Source organism: Piliocolobus tephrosceles, chromosome 18 (assembly GCF_002776525.5).
Source record: "Piliocolobus tephrosceles isolate RC106 chromosome 18, ASM277652v3, whole genome shotgun sequence".
NCBI lineage: Eukaryota > Metazoa > Chordata > Mammalia > Primates > Cercopithecidae > Piliocolobus > Piliocolobus tephrosceles.
In genome coordinates, this window is record NC_045451.1 from 57607175 (window position 1) to 57624955 (window position 17781).

General features: G+C 37.0%; 1 protein-coding gene across 1 annotated transcript in view; it reads right to left on the reverse strand.

The window, feature by feature from the left end:
• Positions 1 to 218: 218 nt before the first annotated feature.
• The window catches only part of IMPACT (impact RWD domain protein), a 31664-nt gene continuing 14101 nt past the window's right edge, over positions 219 to 17781 (reverse strand). The window contains exons 6-11 of the mRNA XM_023207764.1: positions 13400 to 13522; positions 10875 to 10978; positions 8576 to 8649; positions 5838 to 5928; positions 4064 to 4198; positions 219 to 2974 (exon numbers count right to left, since the gene is read on the reverse strand). Coding sequence (XP_023063532.1) covers positions 2906 to 2974; positions 4064 to 4198; positions 5838 to 5928; positions 8576 to 8649; positions 10875 to 10978; positions 13400 to 13522 — 596 coding nt within the window. The 3' untranslated portion in view covers positions 219 to 2905. The remainder of the gene's footprint in view (positions 2975 to 4063; positions 4199 to 5837; positions 5929 to 8575; positions 8650 to 10874; positions 10979 to 13399; positions 13523 to 17781) is intronic.

Sequence of the window (17781 nt, forward strand, 5' to 3'; positions counted from 1 at the left end):
GCTATTAGAATGTACAAACCTTGACCAAGAAATTCCGTATCTAGGAGCTTTTCCTAAAGAAATAATAAAAGATATATACAAAAATCTGCAAATGATGTAGGTTTTCACAGTTGTTTATAGCAGTGAAAAGTTGAAAAAAACTTAAAAATTGGAAATAAGTGGAGGACTAGTTAGTATAATATGAAATACTGAGAAGACAGAATACAATGCAGCCATAAGAAATGTAAGCCATAGAAGAATATTTATTGACATGGAAAATGTTAACAATATACTTCTATATGAAATATGTAGGCTACAAAACAGTATATACAGTTTAATACCATTTTTATGGAAAGAAAAATAGCTATATAAAATCATGCATAAGAAAAAATAATGTAAGGATGTACATATCAAATATTAATAATAATGCCTAGCTCTGGATAGTGGAATCAGAGGTGATTATGTCATTTTCCCAAAAAATTTTCCTGTCCTCCAAACAGTATATGCTTCATGCTATTATTTCTTGGTTGTAATTAGTTTGATATAATTCTCTTCAGAAAGGCTCTGTTTCATCATATATACCTCAAAGCATACTTTTGATGCAGCTTCTTCAATTCCCATCTAAAAAGTAGTTAATACTTGCTTTTATATTCTGGCATACGGAGACTATTTGTAATTAATACACCATAAAATATGTCAGAGCAGGCCAGGCATGGTGGCTCACACCTATAATTCCAACACCTTGGCAGGAAGATCGCTTGAGGCCAGGAGTTCAAGACAAGCCTGGGCAACATAGTAAGACCCTATCTTTACAAAAAATTTTAAAAATTAGCCAGGTATGGTAGCACATGCCTGTAATTCCAGCTACTTGAAAGGCTGGAAGGTCAAGGCTGCAGTGAGCCATGACCATGCCACTGCACTCCAGCCTCAGATTTAGACAGAGCAAGATTTCATCTCTAAAAAAAAATTTTAAATAAAGCAAAATATGCCATAGCATAGATCTCATTGTAGAAAATTATTATACGAAGAACTGAAAAATCTCCTAATCAAGACAAAAATTTTAAATAGAGGAAAAAAATACTATCATTAATTCAAGTTTCCATTAAGAGTAGAGTGTGAAATAGCTCTGAGTTCAGAACTGAAGAATTTTGCATCTCTCCCTCTTACCTGTCAATTGACTTTAGGTAAAGAATACTAGAGTTTTTTAGTTAGTAAAATATAGTTAACAATTCTGCATAAAGGAGCAAAAATAACTTTCTCATTGTTTTCTATCTCCCTTCATAGGTCTGACATGTTGAAATTGTGAAATTATTTAATGTTAATAGTTTTTAACTTCTTTAATTACGTAAAATAATTAACTTTTTAAAGTATTTTAACAGTTAAAACACAAAACACACTTTTCATGGAACCTGAGGTTTAAGTGTTCCAAACACAAAAAGGTCATTCTCTGATGACTCTTGATAACATACAACATAAAATATAGTTATAACAAATATAATTTAGAATTTGTATTTCAGAATCCATCCTGGTGTAAAGTTATTTACTATAACCTTACTAAAAATACCAACAGTAAGGATGTTAAATCTTTTAAAGGTAAAACATCAGAGAAAAGAGAAAAAGACCTGTTTGTCCAATTCTCTGTGCTTTCCATGCTCTAGCACCATCCCAAAGTTGCCTCCTAACTTCTGTTCCCTCCCTGGGAAGGGAAGTCCAGGCAAATCTGTGATCAGTTAATAACTTTTAACAACTGTTCGCCATTACATCTGAAAGCAAGCAGTTAATAACTTATTGTCATATCTCAAAGGTAAATTTCATTGTCTAAATGCCTAGAGGTAACTGGAAGATGAACGAAACATAAAGGTTTGATGAATAGAGGGAAAAAAATGGGTGGGAGGGTTGTTTCTGTTTTTCCAATGAAAAGGTTTGCTCCTTCTCTCTGCAAAATCTTGGAACTGAGAAAGCTGTCTGGAGCGCACATGGGAAGCATGCATCAAATTGATGTAACTACACAACACACTCCGCCCTACACCAGGGTCATTCTGCCACCTCTATCCCACTCTACAAATGTCCCATTCACCACAGCCTAGCTTCTATCACAGTTCTAACTCCTCAGTGAAGATCACAAGAAAGGTACTTCCAGGTTGTTATAAGAAATGAGAATGTTACACTAACACATTTCTGGGGTGGAAGGAGACTACCGACACTCCCTATTTATTGCTTACATTACAAGAATTAAACAAAAAAAGCAGAGACTAGAAAATCACTTTCTGAAATTTCACAATCACTAATTTGCAACAGAAATTGAGGCATAATATTTATGCTAACATATATGTTGGATGAATTATCACCTCAGCACATAACTGCAGATGGATACTCCTGGATTTTCACTTAATCCATTACTCAATGATGAACACTATAAAATGAAAGGTGACATACTTACGAACTAAAATCACAAGAAGAAACTCTCCAAGATCAATCATAAATGAGCTCCTACTCCAGTAAGCCATAAAGAGCAGTAAAAGCAATATTCATTTAACAGTACAAGAATCTCGATGACAAGAAATCAAGTATTTATATTCCTCTAGAGACACTTCTTCTCCACCTAACAAAGGCACTTGACATGCACTGAAATGGACAGTTAATTCAGGTACTGCCCTGGGCAACTGTTACCTTCCTAAAATTAGATGAAGTGGTGATTAAGTTCAAATTAGTTCTCCCAAATAAGCCTGAAACACACATGAATAGATCATAAGTTCTCTATTTTTGGCAGATGATATAACCAAAGAAGAAAAGCTAATGTTGGTATCCATGCTGAATTGGCTGACTTGAGCAGTCAAGGATACTCTCTCTGCACAATATATTCCTTGATGACTATGGAATGTATATATAATTATAGGCAAATTAACCTTTCCTATAGTTTCAGGTATTAATGTTCATTCTTCTTCTTGTCTTTTCTTACTTTTTTGTTCTTTCCCAAAGACTTAGATGACTCCTCCTGAAAAAGACACAAATCAGTGCAGCATCTCTCCATTTACATAAAGACTAAAACTTAAATCTAATCACTTACAAAATATTTATATATATATATATTCTACATATATTCATACATATATGTATGTATATATGTTATAGTGAGGGTATAATCACTTTCATATGTGTCAGTTCTGTGTTTTACAGGGTACTTTCACTTATAGGCTAATTTTAAACAATCAAGAATCATCAAAGAAACCTTATTTATCTAGTAGATGTATGTTTGAATAATTTCAATATTATTTCATCTATTGTCCCACTTTCCCAAGTAAGGCAGTAAAATTTAAATAAGGAAGATATGAACATACCTAAAATATGAAACAAAATAAACTCAAAGTATAAAGGAAGAGGGCCAGGCACGGTGGCTCATGCCTGTAATCCCAGCACTTTGGAAGGCTGAGATGGGCAGATCACAAGGTCAGGAGATCGAGACCATCCTGGCTAACATGGTGAAACCCCATCTCTACTAAAAACACAAAAAAATTAGCCAGGCGTGGTGGCGGGATCCTGTAGTCCCAGCTACTCGGGAGGCTGAGGCAGGAGAATGGCGTCAACCCAGGAGGCGGAGCTTGCAGTGAGCCGAGATCGTGCCACTATACGCCAGCCTGGGTGACACAGCGAGACTCCGTCTCAAAAAAAAAAAAGGAAAAAGGAAGAAAGCATCTAAAGGTATGCCGGTGGAGGGAGAGATGTTTTGACACTAACGGAGAATTTCAGAATTTTATAGATGTTTAAAGAACATCTAGTCTGATATGATATCAGCTACAACCACTCTGGGGCTCAATTTTAGGGGTGGAACCTAGTTGGTCTTCAAAGGTTTTTCTAATTATAAAATTTTATGAACCTATGAAATCAAGGTGCGAAAGGATGAAGTGATCTGTCCAAAGTCACGTGACTGGCCAGACACACTGTTTAGAGTCTAGGTCTCCAGGTTCTCAGTCCAAAGGTTTTATCAACTCACCACCCACATTCTGATTCATTCTTTTCCGTCTTTTTAAAAAATTCCCAGGCAGTGATAAGAAATTCTCTAGATATAGTATGAGGAGCCACTTACAGGTGAATTTGTGTAGTTCTTTTCCACTAGTATGTTTCTGGCACAGTTGTTGATATGTTTAAAGCGATCTGGTCCTAGCAGAATCCCTCCATACCAGCGTGATACTACCACCATGACATTCTTCACATTCAAAATCTGTTATTTTTTGGAAGCATAATTAGATACATAGACAGACACGTACAAATATGAGTTTTAAAAAAGGAGAAAGAAAAAACCCATATATAAAATTGCACATAAAATTTCCCAGTGACTTTAATGGTAGAGTCATATGAGTAGGCACTGAGTGAGACTACTAACAATTCAGGCAGTGAAATGAAAGAACAGAAGGGAATCTGGAAAACCATCACTTGTGCGTTTCACAAATGTCCTCAAATTCCCAAATTTGGGGCAACTGGACAGAGTGAAGGGGAGACCATGCAGGTAGGATTCTAGTTCCTGGTGACTTCAACCAGAACAGCTAAATTTAGGCAGCATTTTACCACTAGGCCAAATAACAACAACAACAAACACCCTACTTCTGAACAAAGCTACCGGGGCTGCACGAGGCATCAATCCCTGGGGCTACTAGTAAGGTTTTCATCAGTTGAGATCTAGATCAGTCTCGCTCTGTCACCCAGGCTAGAGTGCAGTGGAGCAACCTTGGCTCACTGCAACCTCTGCCTCCTGGGCTCAAGTGATCCTCCCACCTCAGCCTCCCAAGTAGCTGGGACCTACAGGTGCATGCACCACCATGCCCGGCTAATTTTTGTGTGTTTTTGGTAGAGACACAGTTTCACCATGTTGCCCAGGCTGGTTTCGAACTCCTGGGCTCAAGTGATCTCCCCGCCTCGGCTTCCCAAAGTGCTAGGATTACAGGCGTAAGCCACCATGCCTGGCTGTCTTCATCAGTTTGACATCTGTCAAATGCTGCCCTTAATGTGAAGCCAGCCAGTTTACAGGCCTGCCTCACACACACAGTTCCTCTTCAAGGGAAAGGCCTTGTTAGAAAATAAACCTTCACATACAAGAGCAGAAAAAACCAAGTAACTACCTTAGGAAAAAAACAATCCAATCTTAAAATTAATAAACAATAAATGATCACCAGACAGATGAAGAAAATCCAGCAGCATGAAAGAGAAAGGACAAGATAAACAAACTAAAATGGACCAGGAAAAATTTTTTTAGGGGTGAGAACATCTTAAAAAAGAAACTCTAATTAATATAATCGGAGAAATTCTAGAAGATATTGGAGCCATAAAACAGACCAGGATATTCTTAAAAAGGAAAAACAGAAAGCAAGAAAGAACTCTTAAAAATTAAATATATGGTTGCTAAAAAAAATTTTAAATTCAACAGAAATTTTGGACAACAGTCAAGAAAATGTCTCAGAATATAAAGACAATGAGATGGACAACTTAATTCAAAAAAAAAAAAAATTCTGGATCTATCCAGAGGTTCCAATACCCAACTAACAGGAGTTCCATAAAGAAAGAATAGGAAAAATAAAGAGAAGGAAATTGTCAAAAAAACAAAGGGTGTTTCTAAAGTTGAAGACAATCTTCTATTGTCTAAATCTTGAAAGCATAGCACTTCTTATTAATTATTTGCTTTCTGTCCCACCTCCACTGGTTAAAATTTTCATTCAATCAATATTTTAATATCAACTACTAATTAAATCAAACATATCTTATATTACATAGTTCAACTGACTTAGCTATTACTAAATGGAGCTCTGTTTTATTGAGAAATTTTATGGCTTGTACAGAACAGGACTGATAGTTTAACTGACACCTACCTCCATGAGATGAAGAAGACGCCCACCAGCTGCTGTTTCCCCATCATCCTCACAATCCTGTAAGAAGGTCTGTTTATCCTCACAATATATTCTGCAAATACATGTAACAGCATTACACTTTGAACCTAAAATATTATAATAAAAGTTATTCCTCAATATTTGTGATCATTTTGATTACTTCCAAAATTGGCATATTCATTTTTTTAAATCCTTCTTGAAATATGTATTATATGAGACATATTTTCACTGATGGCTTACTATCCAGTATGTTTGCCTTTTTATATACTTGGGAAAGCTAGGAATCAAAGGCATCTCCTTTATATCAGAAAAGTTGCTATTATGTGAATTTATACATGTGACATTCCTCTTACTTCATTTAATCTTGAAGCTACCGAGAGCAATCATTGAAAACCATTTATTGAGAATATACTGTATAGAATCAACAGGTACTATGACATATTATAAAAGAAGTAAGTGGCATGCATCTGTCTTTAAAGAGCCTTAAGATTTGGTGAAACAAAAAGCATATAAAAAAAGATGAAGGCAACAAAACCAATATAAGGTAATATTTTATACTTTCCTCTCATCTTATTGCAGCCATCAAGCATTTCTCTATTTTCTTCTAAGAATGCAAAGATTTAAATTTCCCTCTGGATGGTTACTAATATTAGAGACAAGTCATGGTATTTTTATCCATTTAAACTATCTAGAAAGTTATATTTGAAATAATAATGTAGGCCTACAATACAATAATGTAGGCCTACAATAATGTAGGCCTAAAATAAGCTTGGCAAATAAGTGCTAGAGATTGAAAAAAAAAAAATAGTGTCAGTTACAGTATGCCATCTGGTGGATTTCTTAGGGCCCTACAATGGTATCATGTGGAACTGGGCAAATGTTGTAAAGACATCTCCCCAGCTCTGGCCATAAAAAGCTGTAAACTTTTAATGTAAATACTAAAAGCTATAAAAGCCCATCTACACACCTAAGTCAATTATGTTACCTTACAGCCGTCACATTCATTCATTCACTCATCCTTCATTCCCTCCATCCATCCATCCACTCCATATTTACTGACCACCTACTATGAACACTAAAGTTAAAATACTATGAGTGCCTTTTTTCTTTTTTCACATAGCTTAGATACAAGATTGTTGAAGCTGTAGCCACAGCCATGGAGGAGTCAAATAAAGAAAACAAATGAAACTGGATTATCAAATTTAGCTTTATCACTTAACTATGGGATCTTGAAAAGCTAACCTTTCTACAGTGGTAGAATTGCTAACTAATCAGAGTTAATTTACATAAAGTTTTGGCACAGAGTAGGCACTCAAAAAACATGTAGAATAAATGAACATTACAATTTTTACAGCCCATTCTAATGACTGAGAGTAGTCTAATTCCTCATTTTCCTATTGAAGGTCATAACTGATTAAGAAAACATTAAAATTCTGTTCAGTGATACTCTATTAAGAGGGGAATTACGTAACAAATAATTGTTTGTAAGTAAGTTTTGGCACTTAAAGAGATGTGAAATTAGAAATATTAAGAACTCACCTACTCAAAATGAGTTTTTGAGTTTCAATTTCAGATAGCCTAGATTCTACAAATAGCCTCAATCACATTTTAAATTTATACCAAGTCCCTATGTCCTGATTCATTTTAGGCCTAAACTATGTTCTTTTAAAGTCTTACAAATTTGCGTTTTTCAAATGCCCTTCATCTCTTCACTTACAAGTCAGTAAAGATGCATATAAAAACCTGAATTCTCAAAGCTGAAACTCATGTCGTAAAAGAAATACTCTTACTTCACTGCTTATGGGAGCATAAATTGCTTTAAAAACCTTTGGGCTCACACTTGTAAATCCTAACACTTTGGGAGGCCGACGTGGGCAGAACACTTGAACTCAGGAGTTTGAGGCCAGCCTGGGCAACATGGCAGAACTCTGTCTCTACAAAAAATATAAAAATTATGTCGGGCATGGTGGCTTGCGCCTATAGTCCCAGCTAACTTTGGAGGCTGAGGTGGGAGGATTGCTTGAGCCAAGATCACACCCCTGTGCTCCAGCCTGGGCAACAGAGGGAGACCCTGTCTCAAAAACCAAACCAAAACAAAACGAAACCTTTGCAAGAAATTTGGCTATATATCAAGAGTTTCAAAATTGCTCACACTTTCTGAAAATTCTACTTCTAAGAATTCTTTCTTCCTTTTATTATATTCCCATTTCATTTCAAAAAAGAACCAGAACTCAAGCAACCAGAACCTATCCTGAGAAAATAACCTAAAAAGTATACAGAGATGTTCCCTGGACCACTCTTTATAATCGTGAAAAATATGAAAAACTAAGAGGAAATGAATGCTTAAATAAACTGTAGTATGGCACCTCAAATATTATACAGCCACTAAACAGTATTTATCAAGCAGTTATAACAACACGAAAAAGTGCTTTTGTTTAATTAAGAAAAAAACAGGATACAAGGGTAAAACAATGGGAAAAAATAAACTTTGCATAGAAAAAACAAAACAAAAAACAAAATATTGTCAGTTACATTTGATGGCAGAAAATGCCAGATTTTTCCCTTCAGTTCTTTTCTTTTCTGCAGTTTCCAAGTATTCTACATGTCTATTACTATTACGATGGAAAAAATACATACTAGTTATTATTTTCTAAAATCATGCATCATTTCCCTCTATTTTTTACAAATTGCGTATACTAAAACTTGTGATGATTACTCACCTGTAGGCATAGATGTTGTGGGTGGCACTAGCTATTTTCTTATTCTCATACAATTTGGAAAGAACCATTTTCACCTTAAAAACAGCAATAATATAAATAAGTATGCTTTTTATATTTGCTCTGTAAATAAATGCTAGAAAAATACCTTAAAGTATGCTGTATTAAAATAGTCACTCAGAGTCTACTATACTCTGAAAAAGTCATTTCCAAAGTTTCCTTCTCATTTTAGGGGCAGAAACTGGTACTCATAATTGATATAAAAATGACAGACCTGGTATTTTTGAGCACTAATTATCAACAAATATTTCGATACTACTATGTCAAAGGGATAATTTGTTCCCCGTGTAGGGAATTTTAAATGTATTATATAAAACTTCTAAAAACTAGCTCTGAAATCTACCAAATGTATACATCCAATGTAGCAGGTGTACAATAATGGTATGTTCCAAATGTTATAAAACCACAGCTTTCTCTGGGAGTCAAGTAAGGTTCATAGAGGAGGTCACATGAGCCAGGTCTTACAAGTGGCAGTTCTTCTGTATCAAAAGGAAAGATGGGGCAGGAAGAAGACATTCCACACAGAGAATAGGGTTATATGCAAATACAGGGACTGAGTGACCAAATTTAGCAAATAAAAATACAGGACATCCAGTTAAATATGAATTTCAGATAAACAACATGTAATTTTTTTACTATAAGTACGTCCCATGCAATAATGTTTACTTGAAATTCAAATGTAACTAGGTATTCTGTATTTTATCTGGCAATCCTAACAGGAACAAAAAAGAGAAAAGTTCAGGAAGCTTTACACAGCTTAACTTAGAGTATGAATGAGATGCCAGAAGATGTGTCATGCATGATAAGCTAGGGCCATATTACAAAGCATCTGTGTAGTAAGTTTAGATGTTCCCTTGTAGACATTGGAAATCAGCAAATATTACATGTGCGAACGTGGATAAGAGAAAGAACAGTGATACATGGTCAGATTTTTCAGGAATGTTGTAATGGCAAGAAGTATGGAAGAAATATTGGTGGCAGGGAGACTGAGGTAGAGCTGGGGACACCAATTTGGATCACAAATTGTGCAATCTTCTGTTTATCATTTTATAATCTTTCAGGTTCTCAAATTCTGATCAATAAAATAGACAACGACCTCTAAAATTGGTTTCAGCTCTCACAAATTATAATGCTGTAAATCTAAGTGACTATGATCAGAAACAGAGAGAGGATCCAGAATGAACAAATTCAGAATTAGAATGTCTCAGGATGACCCTGGGAAGAAGATTTGACCAAGGGCCAGGGACAAAATAGGATTCCTGAGAGAAAAGACCAGAAGTCCGCACCAAAAGTTATGATCTTGACCACAGGTCAATGCAGAAAAGAACTTCCTCTTTCAGAGAGTGAAAGAGCCTGGTACAAAGAGCTATATCCCTGAAGTCCAGGGCTTTAAAGAGCTTCAAGAGTAGAGTAGCTGCAAAGACCAAAGGAAGAGACTCATGCCTAAAACTTGCGGTAAATGAGACTTTTTAAAAAATGTAACTTTACAGGTAGTATTGAAATGGCCTCGTACATCAAGAAGGTAAGCTGAGCTACATTATAGAAGCAAGGAAGAAGAAAAGGATTCTGCTGAAAGGAGAATAAGAAAGACAAAGACCTAGGAATAGTTTACGGCTGAAACCTCTCCCATTTATATCCGTGGGTGGAAATAAGGTCACTTAAGATCAAGAAGCACGAAGGAAAGTAAGTCAGGTAGGGAAAACTGGGTTTAGCCAGTCTGTCCACTGTCCCCTTTGTTGAATAATAACAGAGGAATGGACTTAATTTCACAGAACTCCCATTCGACAGGACAAATAATTCTTTTCGACAAGATATTTAGCATCACAGTTTTCTATAACACAATGAGTGTTTCTTATTTAAAGATTCATTAGAGGATTAACCCCTAATCAGAGTTTAGATACAATTTTGAAAGCAGTGACAGGCCTGGCTAGGTGGCTTATGCCTGTGTTCTCAATACTTTGGATTGGGAGGCTGAGGCAGGAGGGCTGATTGAGTCCAGATTGAGACCAGCCTGGGCAACAAGGAGAGACACCATCTCAAAAAAAAAAGAAAGAAAGCAGAGACAAACAGAAACAAAACAAACCTTCCATGATTCACAGTAATTTGGGAGTAGAAAAATGAACAAATAATTTTTATCTTACATGAAAATAAAACATGAAAGTGAAAATAAGGGCATTATTGCAAAATCATTTACCTGATATTTCAGTAAATTATCAAAATGAGCTAGACAAAGGAACTTTACCTGTTTGGGACAAACTACTGGTGCCAAGTGTGCCTGAAAAGTACTTCTTCGGTCTGTAATAGGAATGCCATGATCAATCGGAGGTAATTCTTCTACTTCTACTTCTAGAAATGTAGAAGAAACTTTATTTTTTAAAAAGCCTTACATTCAAATACTGAGAAAAATGAAATGGGGGTGGGGGGAGCTGGGAAAGAAATGTAAATTACACGGCAAATCAACTAAAATAACTATTAATCATTATCTACCAACATTAAATGTAAATTATAATTTTAAGTAAAAAGTTTCTAAGTATATTGTACATAAGATTAAAATATTTGATTTATAAATGATTTCCACCTGCCAAGGTTACCCAGGGAAAGCAGTGGGTTGGGACTAAAATCCTGTACTGCTGCAGTCAGTAGTGTAAGTTGGCATAATATCTAATATAATACATAATTTTTAAGAGTGGAAAGGGGTCCTGAAAACAAAGATTTATAGCTGCTAATATAAAACTTATTTATCAGTTTCACTGTAGTTAGACCTCTGAATTGGGAAAATATGAATTTATATTCTTTATATTGTGTAGCTATAATATAATGCCTTCTGCTAATACAACTGTTTCTACTTCATATGATGGAATTAAATACATCAATACTACATCTAATTGGTATTCCATAAAGAGTATAATGATTCCCAGTTATTACACCTCTTAACAAGTTTAAGAATCGTGGCTGGGCGTGGTGGCTCACGCCTGTAATCCCAACACTTTGGGAGGACGAGTGATGGATCATCTGAGTTCAGGAGTTCGAGACCAGCCTGGCCAACATGGCGAAACTCCCATCTCTACTAAAATACAAACATTAGCCGGGCATGGTGGCGTGAGCCTGTAATCCCAGTTACTCGGGAGGCTGAGGCAGGAAAATTGCCTGAACCTGGGAGGCAGAGGTTGCAGTGAGCCAAGTTCGTGCCACTACACTCCAGCTTGGGCAGCAGAGCAAGACTCAGTCTCCAAAAAAAAATTAACCCTCAATTCTGTTGAGAGACTTAATCATCCTGGCTACTACTACCTGCCTCACTTAGGATGAAAAGTTATTCAAGACAAGAAACTAGGTTTATGTAAGATGTTTTACATCTTCCCTCTGATACTGTCCTTTTCCTGAATTGATTTTTACCACTATACTAACACAGTAATAAGTCAAATACAGTATTAGGGTCAATATGAACTACTGACCAATTGATAGTATTTATTTATGAGTATGATTTTTACCCTTTCTCTTTTCATTCTAGATCCTGTTTTCCAAAGATATCATATGTCAAATCCACACATAAATAAATGATTAAAATGGGAGCTACTTAGGTTGAAGCATAAATGAGAGCCCTGAATGCTCCCCACTCTTTCATTTCCTCTTTGTTCCTTTCTACTAGTCCTGGACACCATTCAAAAGCCTTAAAACTCAGAACATCTTTTAAAAGCTACCATATAATGACATAGGAAACCCCTCCCCTTCAAACAGAATGAATATTCCCCCGGTCTCTTATGTTTTCCTACAAGGCTTAGGGAAACTAACCATAACACTCAAAATTTTTAAATAGTAAAATGAAACATAGTATCACAGCAACTTATTTTTATGTTGAATACAACTCGATTATGAAACAAATTTGTTTAAACGAAACCAAGGCCAGGCGTGGTGGCTCACGCCTATAATCCCAGCACTTTGGGAGCATGAAGCGGGCAGGTCATTTGAGGTCAGGAGTTCCAGACCAGCCTGGCCAACATGGCGAAACCCAATCTCTACTAAAAATATAAAAATTAGCCAGGCATGGTGGCATATGCCAGTAATCCCAGTTACTTAGGAGGCTGAGGCAGGAGAATCACTTGAACCTGGAAGGCAAGGCTGCAGTGAGCTAAGATCGTGCCACTGCACTCCAGCTTGGGCGACAGAGCAAGACTCTATCTCAAAGAAAAAAAAAACAAACTGAACTCAAGCTGGGCACAACGGTGCATGCTTAGAGTCTCAGCTACTTGGAGGCTGAGGTGGAAGGATCACTGGAGCCCAGGAGTTCAAGGTCAACTTAGGAAACACAGCGAGACCTCGTCTCTCACAAAAAACAACTCTTAAAGGCATTTTACTAGCTTTAATTTCAGGAGCTGCACTTTCAGTTAATATATTTGTACTTGTGAGCATAGACTAAAATTTAATCCTGAGACTTCAGGAAACAGCTAAGGATTTCAATATAGAAATATAAAAACATGATGTGAACAAAAACCTTAATAGCTTTTCTTAGTTTCAATTTCTTCCATCAGTAAATCAAAACTCTAGAAAGCAGGGGGGAAGAGTAAATTTCCATTTTTTCCTTACCATTCTGGTAAGACTTGGCAAACACCAAAATTGCCAACAGGCAGGAAAAAAATTAATCTTATCTGCAAATTAGTAACTCCTTCCTAAAATTTGAGAAAATTAGTAAATTTATCTATCATCTCAAAGAACAATACATAATACTACCAACCCACTCTCCACAGAAGAAATTAGTTAGTAACATTATACCTGTCCGAGTTTCACTGATATCAAAATCCAGTGCTTTAACCGAACTTTCTGGCTGACATGCTAAAATGAGATCATCTTCACATTCAACATCTTCCTCTTCAGTTTTCTTCTTTACATCTGGGCCTATGTGAATATGAGACACAATTACTCTATGATGCAGATAAGAAACGATGCTTTTTTAAAAAATCACTGAGTCTTGGGTTTTTGTTTTGTTTTTTTCTTTTTGAGATGGAGTCTCAGTCTGTCGCCCAGGCTAGAGTGCAGTGGGGTGATCTCGGCTCACTGCAAGCTCCGCCTCCCGGGTTCATGCCATTCTCCTGCCTCAGTCTTCCGAGTAGCTGGGACTACAGGTGCCTGCACCACGCCCAGCTAATTTTTTGTATTTTTAGTAGAGACGGGGTTTCACCGTGTTAGTCTCAATCTCCTGACCTCGTGATCCACCTGCCTCGGCCTCCCAAAGAGCTGGGATTACAGGCGTGAGCTACCGTGCCCCGCCCAGGTCTTGGGTTCTCAACACCATTCTTCAACGGTAGGAACCAGCACTCAGCCCATAAAAGAACTGGTTGATTCCTGAGTTGGAGCAAGGAAACTATAAGATGAACCTGGAACATCGTGTGAATTCACAAACTGGGAAATGCTCAAAAAGAGATGGTGCTTATAAAAAGAACACAGGAGCTAACCTGAAGGGGCCCTTAAAGGTCAAAGCTAGAACAATTTGAGCAGCAAAAAAAAAGGACCTTATGGCATTTTAACCCATGGACTGAAATAATATACATGAGTTCATACTGATATAAATAATAAACAGATAAACAAATAAATACATAAATGGGGAGGACAGTCATCCCTTCCTCATAATAGAATTCCAATTAATAATTGAAGAAGAAATGAAGAAAACAGAAAATCATCACCGGGAAAACACCACAGTAATAAATATTGTAGACAAGTTCCATGGACAGATGCTAAAATTAGTGGCCGAAAGTTTAAGGACAAACAGGATATTAGCATAGCCTCAAAGTATCTCCCTCAAGCTACAAAGAGAAAGATAGTAACTGCAGTGGTTAATCTTACATGTCAACTTGGCTAGGCCACAGTACCCATATATTTGTTTACTTTTGTTTGACACAGTCTCACTCTGTTACCCAGGCTGGAGTGTGGTGGTGCCATCTCAGCTCACTGCAACCTCCACCTCTCCGGGTTCAAGTGATTCTCCTGCCTCAACCTCCCAAGTAGCCGCAATTACAGGCACGCGCCACCATGCCCGGCTAATTTTTGTGTTTTTAGTAGAGATGGGGTTTCACTGTGTTGGCCAGGCTGGTCCTGAACTCCTGACCTTAAGTGACCCACCCACCTCGGCCTCCTAAAGTGCTGGGATTACAGGTGCAAGCCACTGTGCCCAGCCTCAGTACCCATATATTTGGTTAAGTACTATTCTAGATTTTTCTCTGAAGGTATTTTTTGGATAAGATTAACAATTAAGTCAATTACTTTGAGTAAAGCGGACTTTCTTCCATATGGGCCTCATCCAATCAGCTGATGGCCTTAACATGAAAAGACTGACCTCCCCAGAGGTCTCTTCTTGGTAGAAATTTTTCTATCCAGAAAGAGGAAATTTTTCCTCTTTCCCCAGAAGAGGAAATTTTTCCAGCAGACCATCTTTGTTTTCAAACCGCAACATTCACTCTTCCTTGGATCCCCAGCCTGCCGGCCTATCCTGCAAATTTTGGACTTTCCACCTTCCACAACTGTATAAGCCAATTTCTTAAAATATATTTCTGTGTGTGTGTGTGTGTGTGTGTGCATACACACATATATATGCACGCATACATTCTATTGGTTCTGTTTCTCTGGAGAACGCTGACTACAGAATTTACAGTGGAGACATCTGGCAAACACTACCTTAACTGAGATATCAAGGTAAATATCACCAATAATAAGGCATATGATACAGCAGGCACAGTGGCTCACACCTGTAATCCCAGCACTTTGGGAGACTGAGGCGGGAGGATCACTTGAGCATAGGAGTTTGAGACCAGCCTAGGCAACCTCGTCTGTACAAAAAATTTTTTAAGTAGCTGGCAGAACACCACCACTCCCTGCTACTTTTAAAATTGTTTGTACTCCCAGCTCTGTTTAAATTCTTTGTAGAGACAGGGTCTTCCTATGTTGGAGCTACACCCTATATCCCAGCTATATCCTCCAAGCCTGGGAGGACAGCTTGAGCCCAGGAGGTGGAGGCTATGGTGAGCCATGTGTTCACGCCACCGCACTCCAGCCTGGGTGACAGAGCAATATTCAGTCTCAAAAATTAAAATTAAAATTAAGGCATATAGGCCAGGCGTGGTGGCTCACGCCTATAATCTCAGCACTTTGGGAGGCCAAGGTAGGTGGATCACTTGAGGTCAGGAGTTCAAGATCAGCCTGGTCAACATGGTGGAACTCCATCTCTACTAAAAACACACAAAAAATCAGCCAGGCATGGTGACAGGCGCATGTGATCCCAGCTCCTCGGGAGGCTGAGGCAGGAGAATCACTTACACCCGGGTGGCGGAGGCTGCAGTGAGCCAAGACTGTGCCACTGCACTCCAGCCTGGGTGACAGAGCAAAACTATTTCAAAAAAAAAAAAAGCATATGATATAAACTCCTTGATACGTTGCACTATGAAAGATGCAACAGCATTTTTTTAGTATTCTTGCCAAAAATGGCTAATCTCACTCCAATCGTGAGAAAACACTGGACAAACCCAAATTGAGGGGCATTCTACAAAATAACTGTCAGTAGTCTTCGTTAAGTGTCAAGGTTATAAAAGTCAAGGAAGCACTGAGTAACTGTTTACAGACTAAAGGAGAGTAAAGAGACACAACAATGGAATACAATGTAGAATCCTAGACAAGATCCTACAACAGCAGAAAGGATATTGGTAAGTTTGTAAAATCTGAATAAGCTCCTTAGTTTAGTTAATAATACCACACCAGTGTCAGTTTTCTGCTCTTGATAACTGTATGATGGTTATATAGGATGTTAACAGGAAATCAGGGTAAAGGATATAAAAGAGCCCTTCATACCATTTTTGTAACTTTTCTATAAGTTTCAAATTAGTTCAAAAGTTCTAGAAATTGTAAACAGCTGTGTATAATCAGTTCAAAATCAGAATTTCTATGCTGAAAAAAATATATAAATAATAAAGAATAAATCTGTACTGAAGATTAACAGTAAAATCAAAATGAATTACTTAACAAGTAAATGACTAGCAGAAGAGACTTCTCATGAGCTATTCTGATCACTAGCTCTTTTTCTTATTAGTCCTTCAGAATTGTTAAGTCTTCCACTTTATTATGAAGTCTACAATTTTAAAGAAAAATAATCCAAACAAAAAAATTTCTAAAAATTCAAAATCATGAATTATACAACACAAATCAGTAACTCCAAAAGTTAAGGAGTGGTTAAACTATATTATGGATACAGGTAAGGAAAAATATTATTTTATATATTTTTTTAATTTTTTTTTTTTTTTTTTTTTTGAGACTGAGTCTCACTCTGTCACCCAGGCTGGAGTGCAGTGGGGCCATCTCAGCTCACTGTAACCTCCACCTCCCAGGTTCAAGCAATTCTCCTGCCTCAGTCTCCCGAGGAGCTGGGATTACAGGCACCTGTCACCAAGCCCAGGTAGTTTCTATATTTTTAGTAGAGATGGGGTTTTACCATGTTGGCCAGATTGGTCTCAAACTCCTGACCTCAAGTGACCTGCCCGCCTCAGCCTCCCAAGGTGGTGGGATTACAGACATGAGCCACTGCACCCAGAAAAAAATGTCATTTTTAAGATCAATTATTAAAATTTCCTAAGAGTTAAGTGATACAAAAGTTTTCAGAGTCCTAATTTTTTACTATAATACATTCCATTTCTGTAATCCATCTCTAGAAAGGCAGATTGACAAATAACTTGTTTTTGGAATTCTGAGAACACTTTTCTCATAGATGCCCTGAAATGCTACAAAATCAGAACATGGATCATAAAAAGTTGAAGAAAATACTTGGAGAAAGATTGTTATATAGATAATATCTTCATGTTATTTATCTCTCTTTTTTTAATGTTTGTGGATACTTAACAGGTGTATATATTTATGGGGCACATGAGATATTTTGATACAGGCATGCAACATGTTATAATCATACCACAGAGAACCGAGTGTCCATCCTTATCTCTCTGACTTTAATAGAAGCAGTAAAAATACTTGCACTCGTAGAAAAATGGTAAAAGGGTTCTAAAAAAAGATATACTGCTATCAACTTTAAACTGATTTTGCCAAAGGAGTCCTAAATAGTTTCCCATAAATAGCTTTCTAAAAAATCAGTAAGGAAACTACCAGGTTCTGTTTTTGTTTTC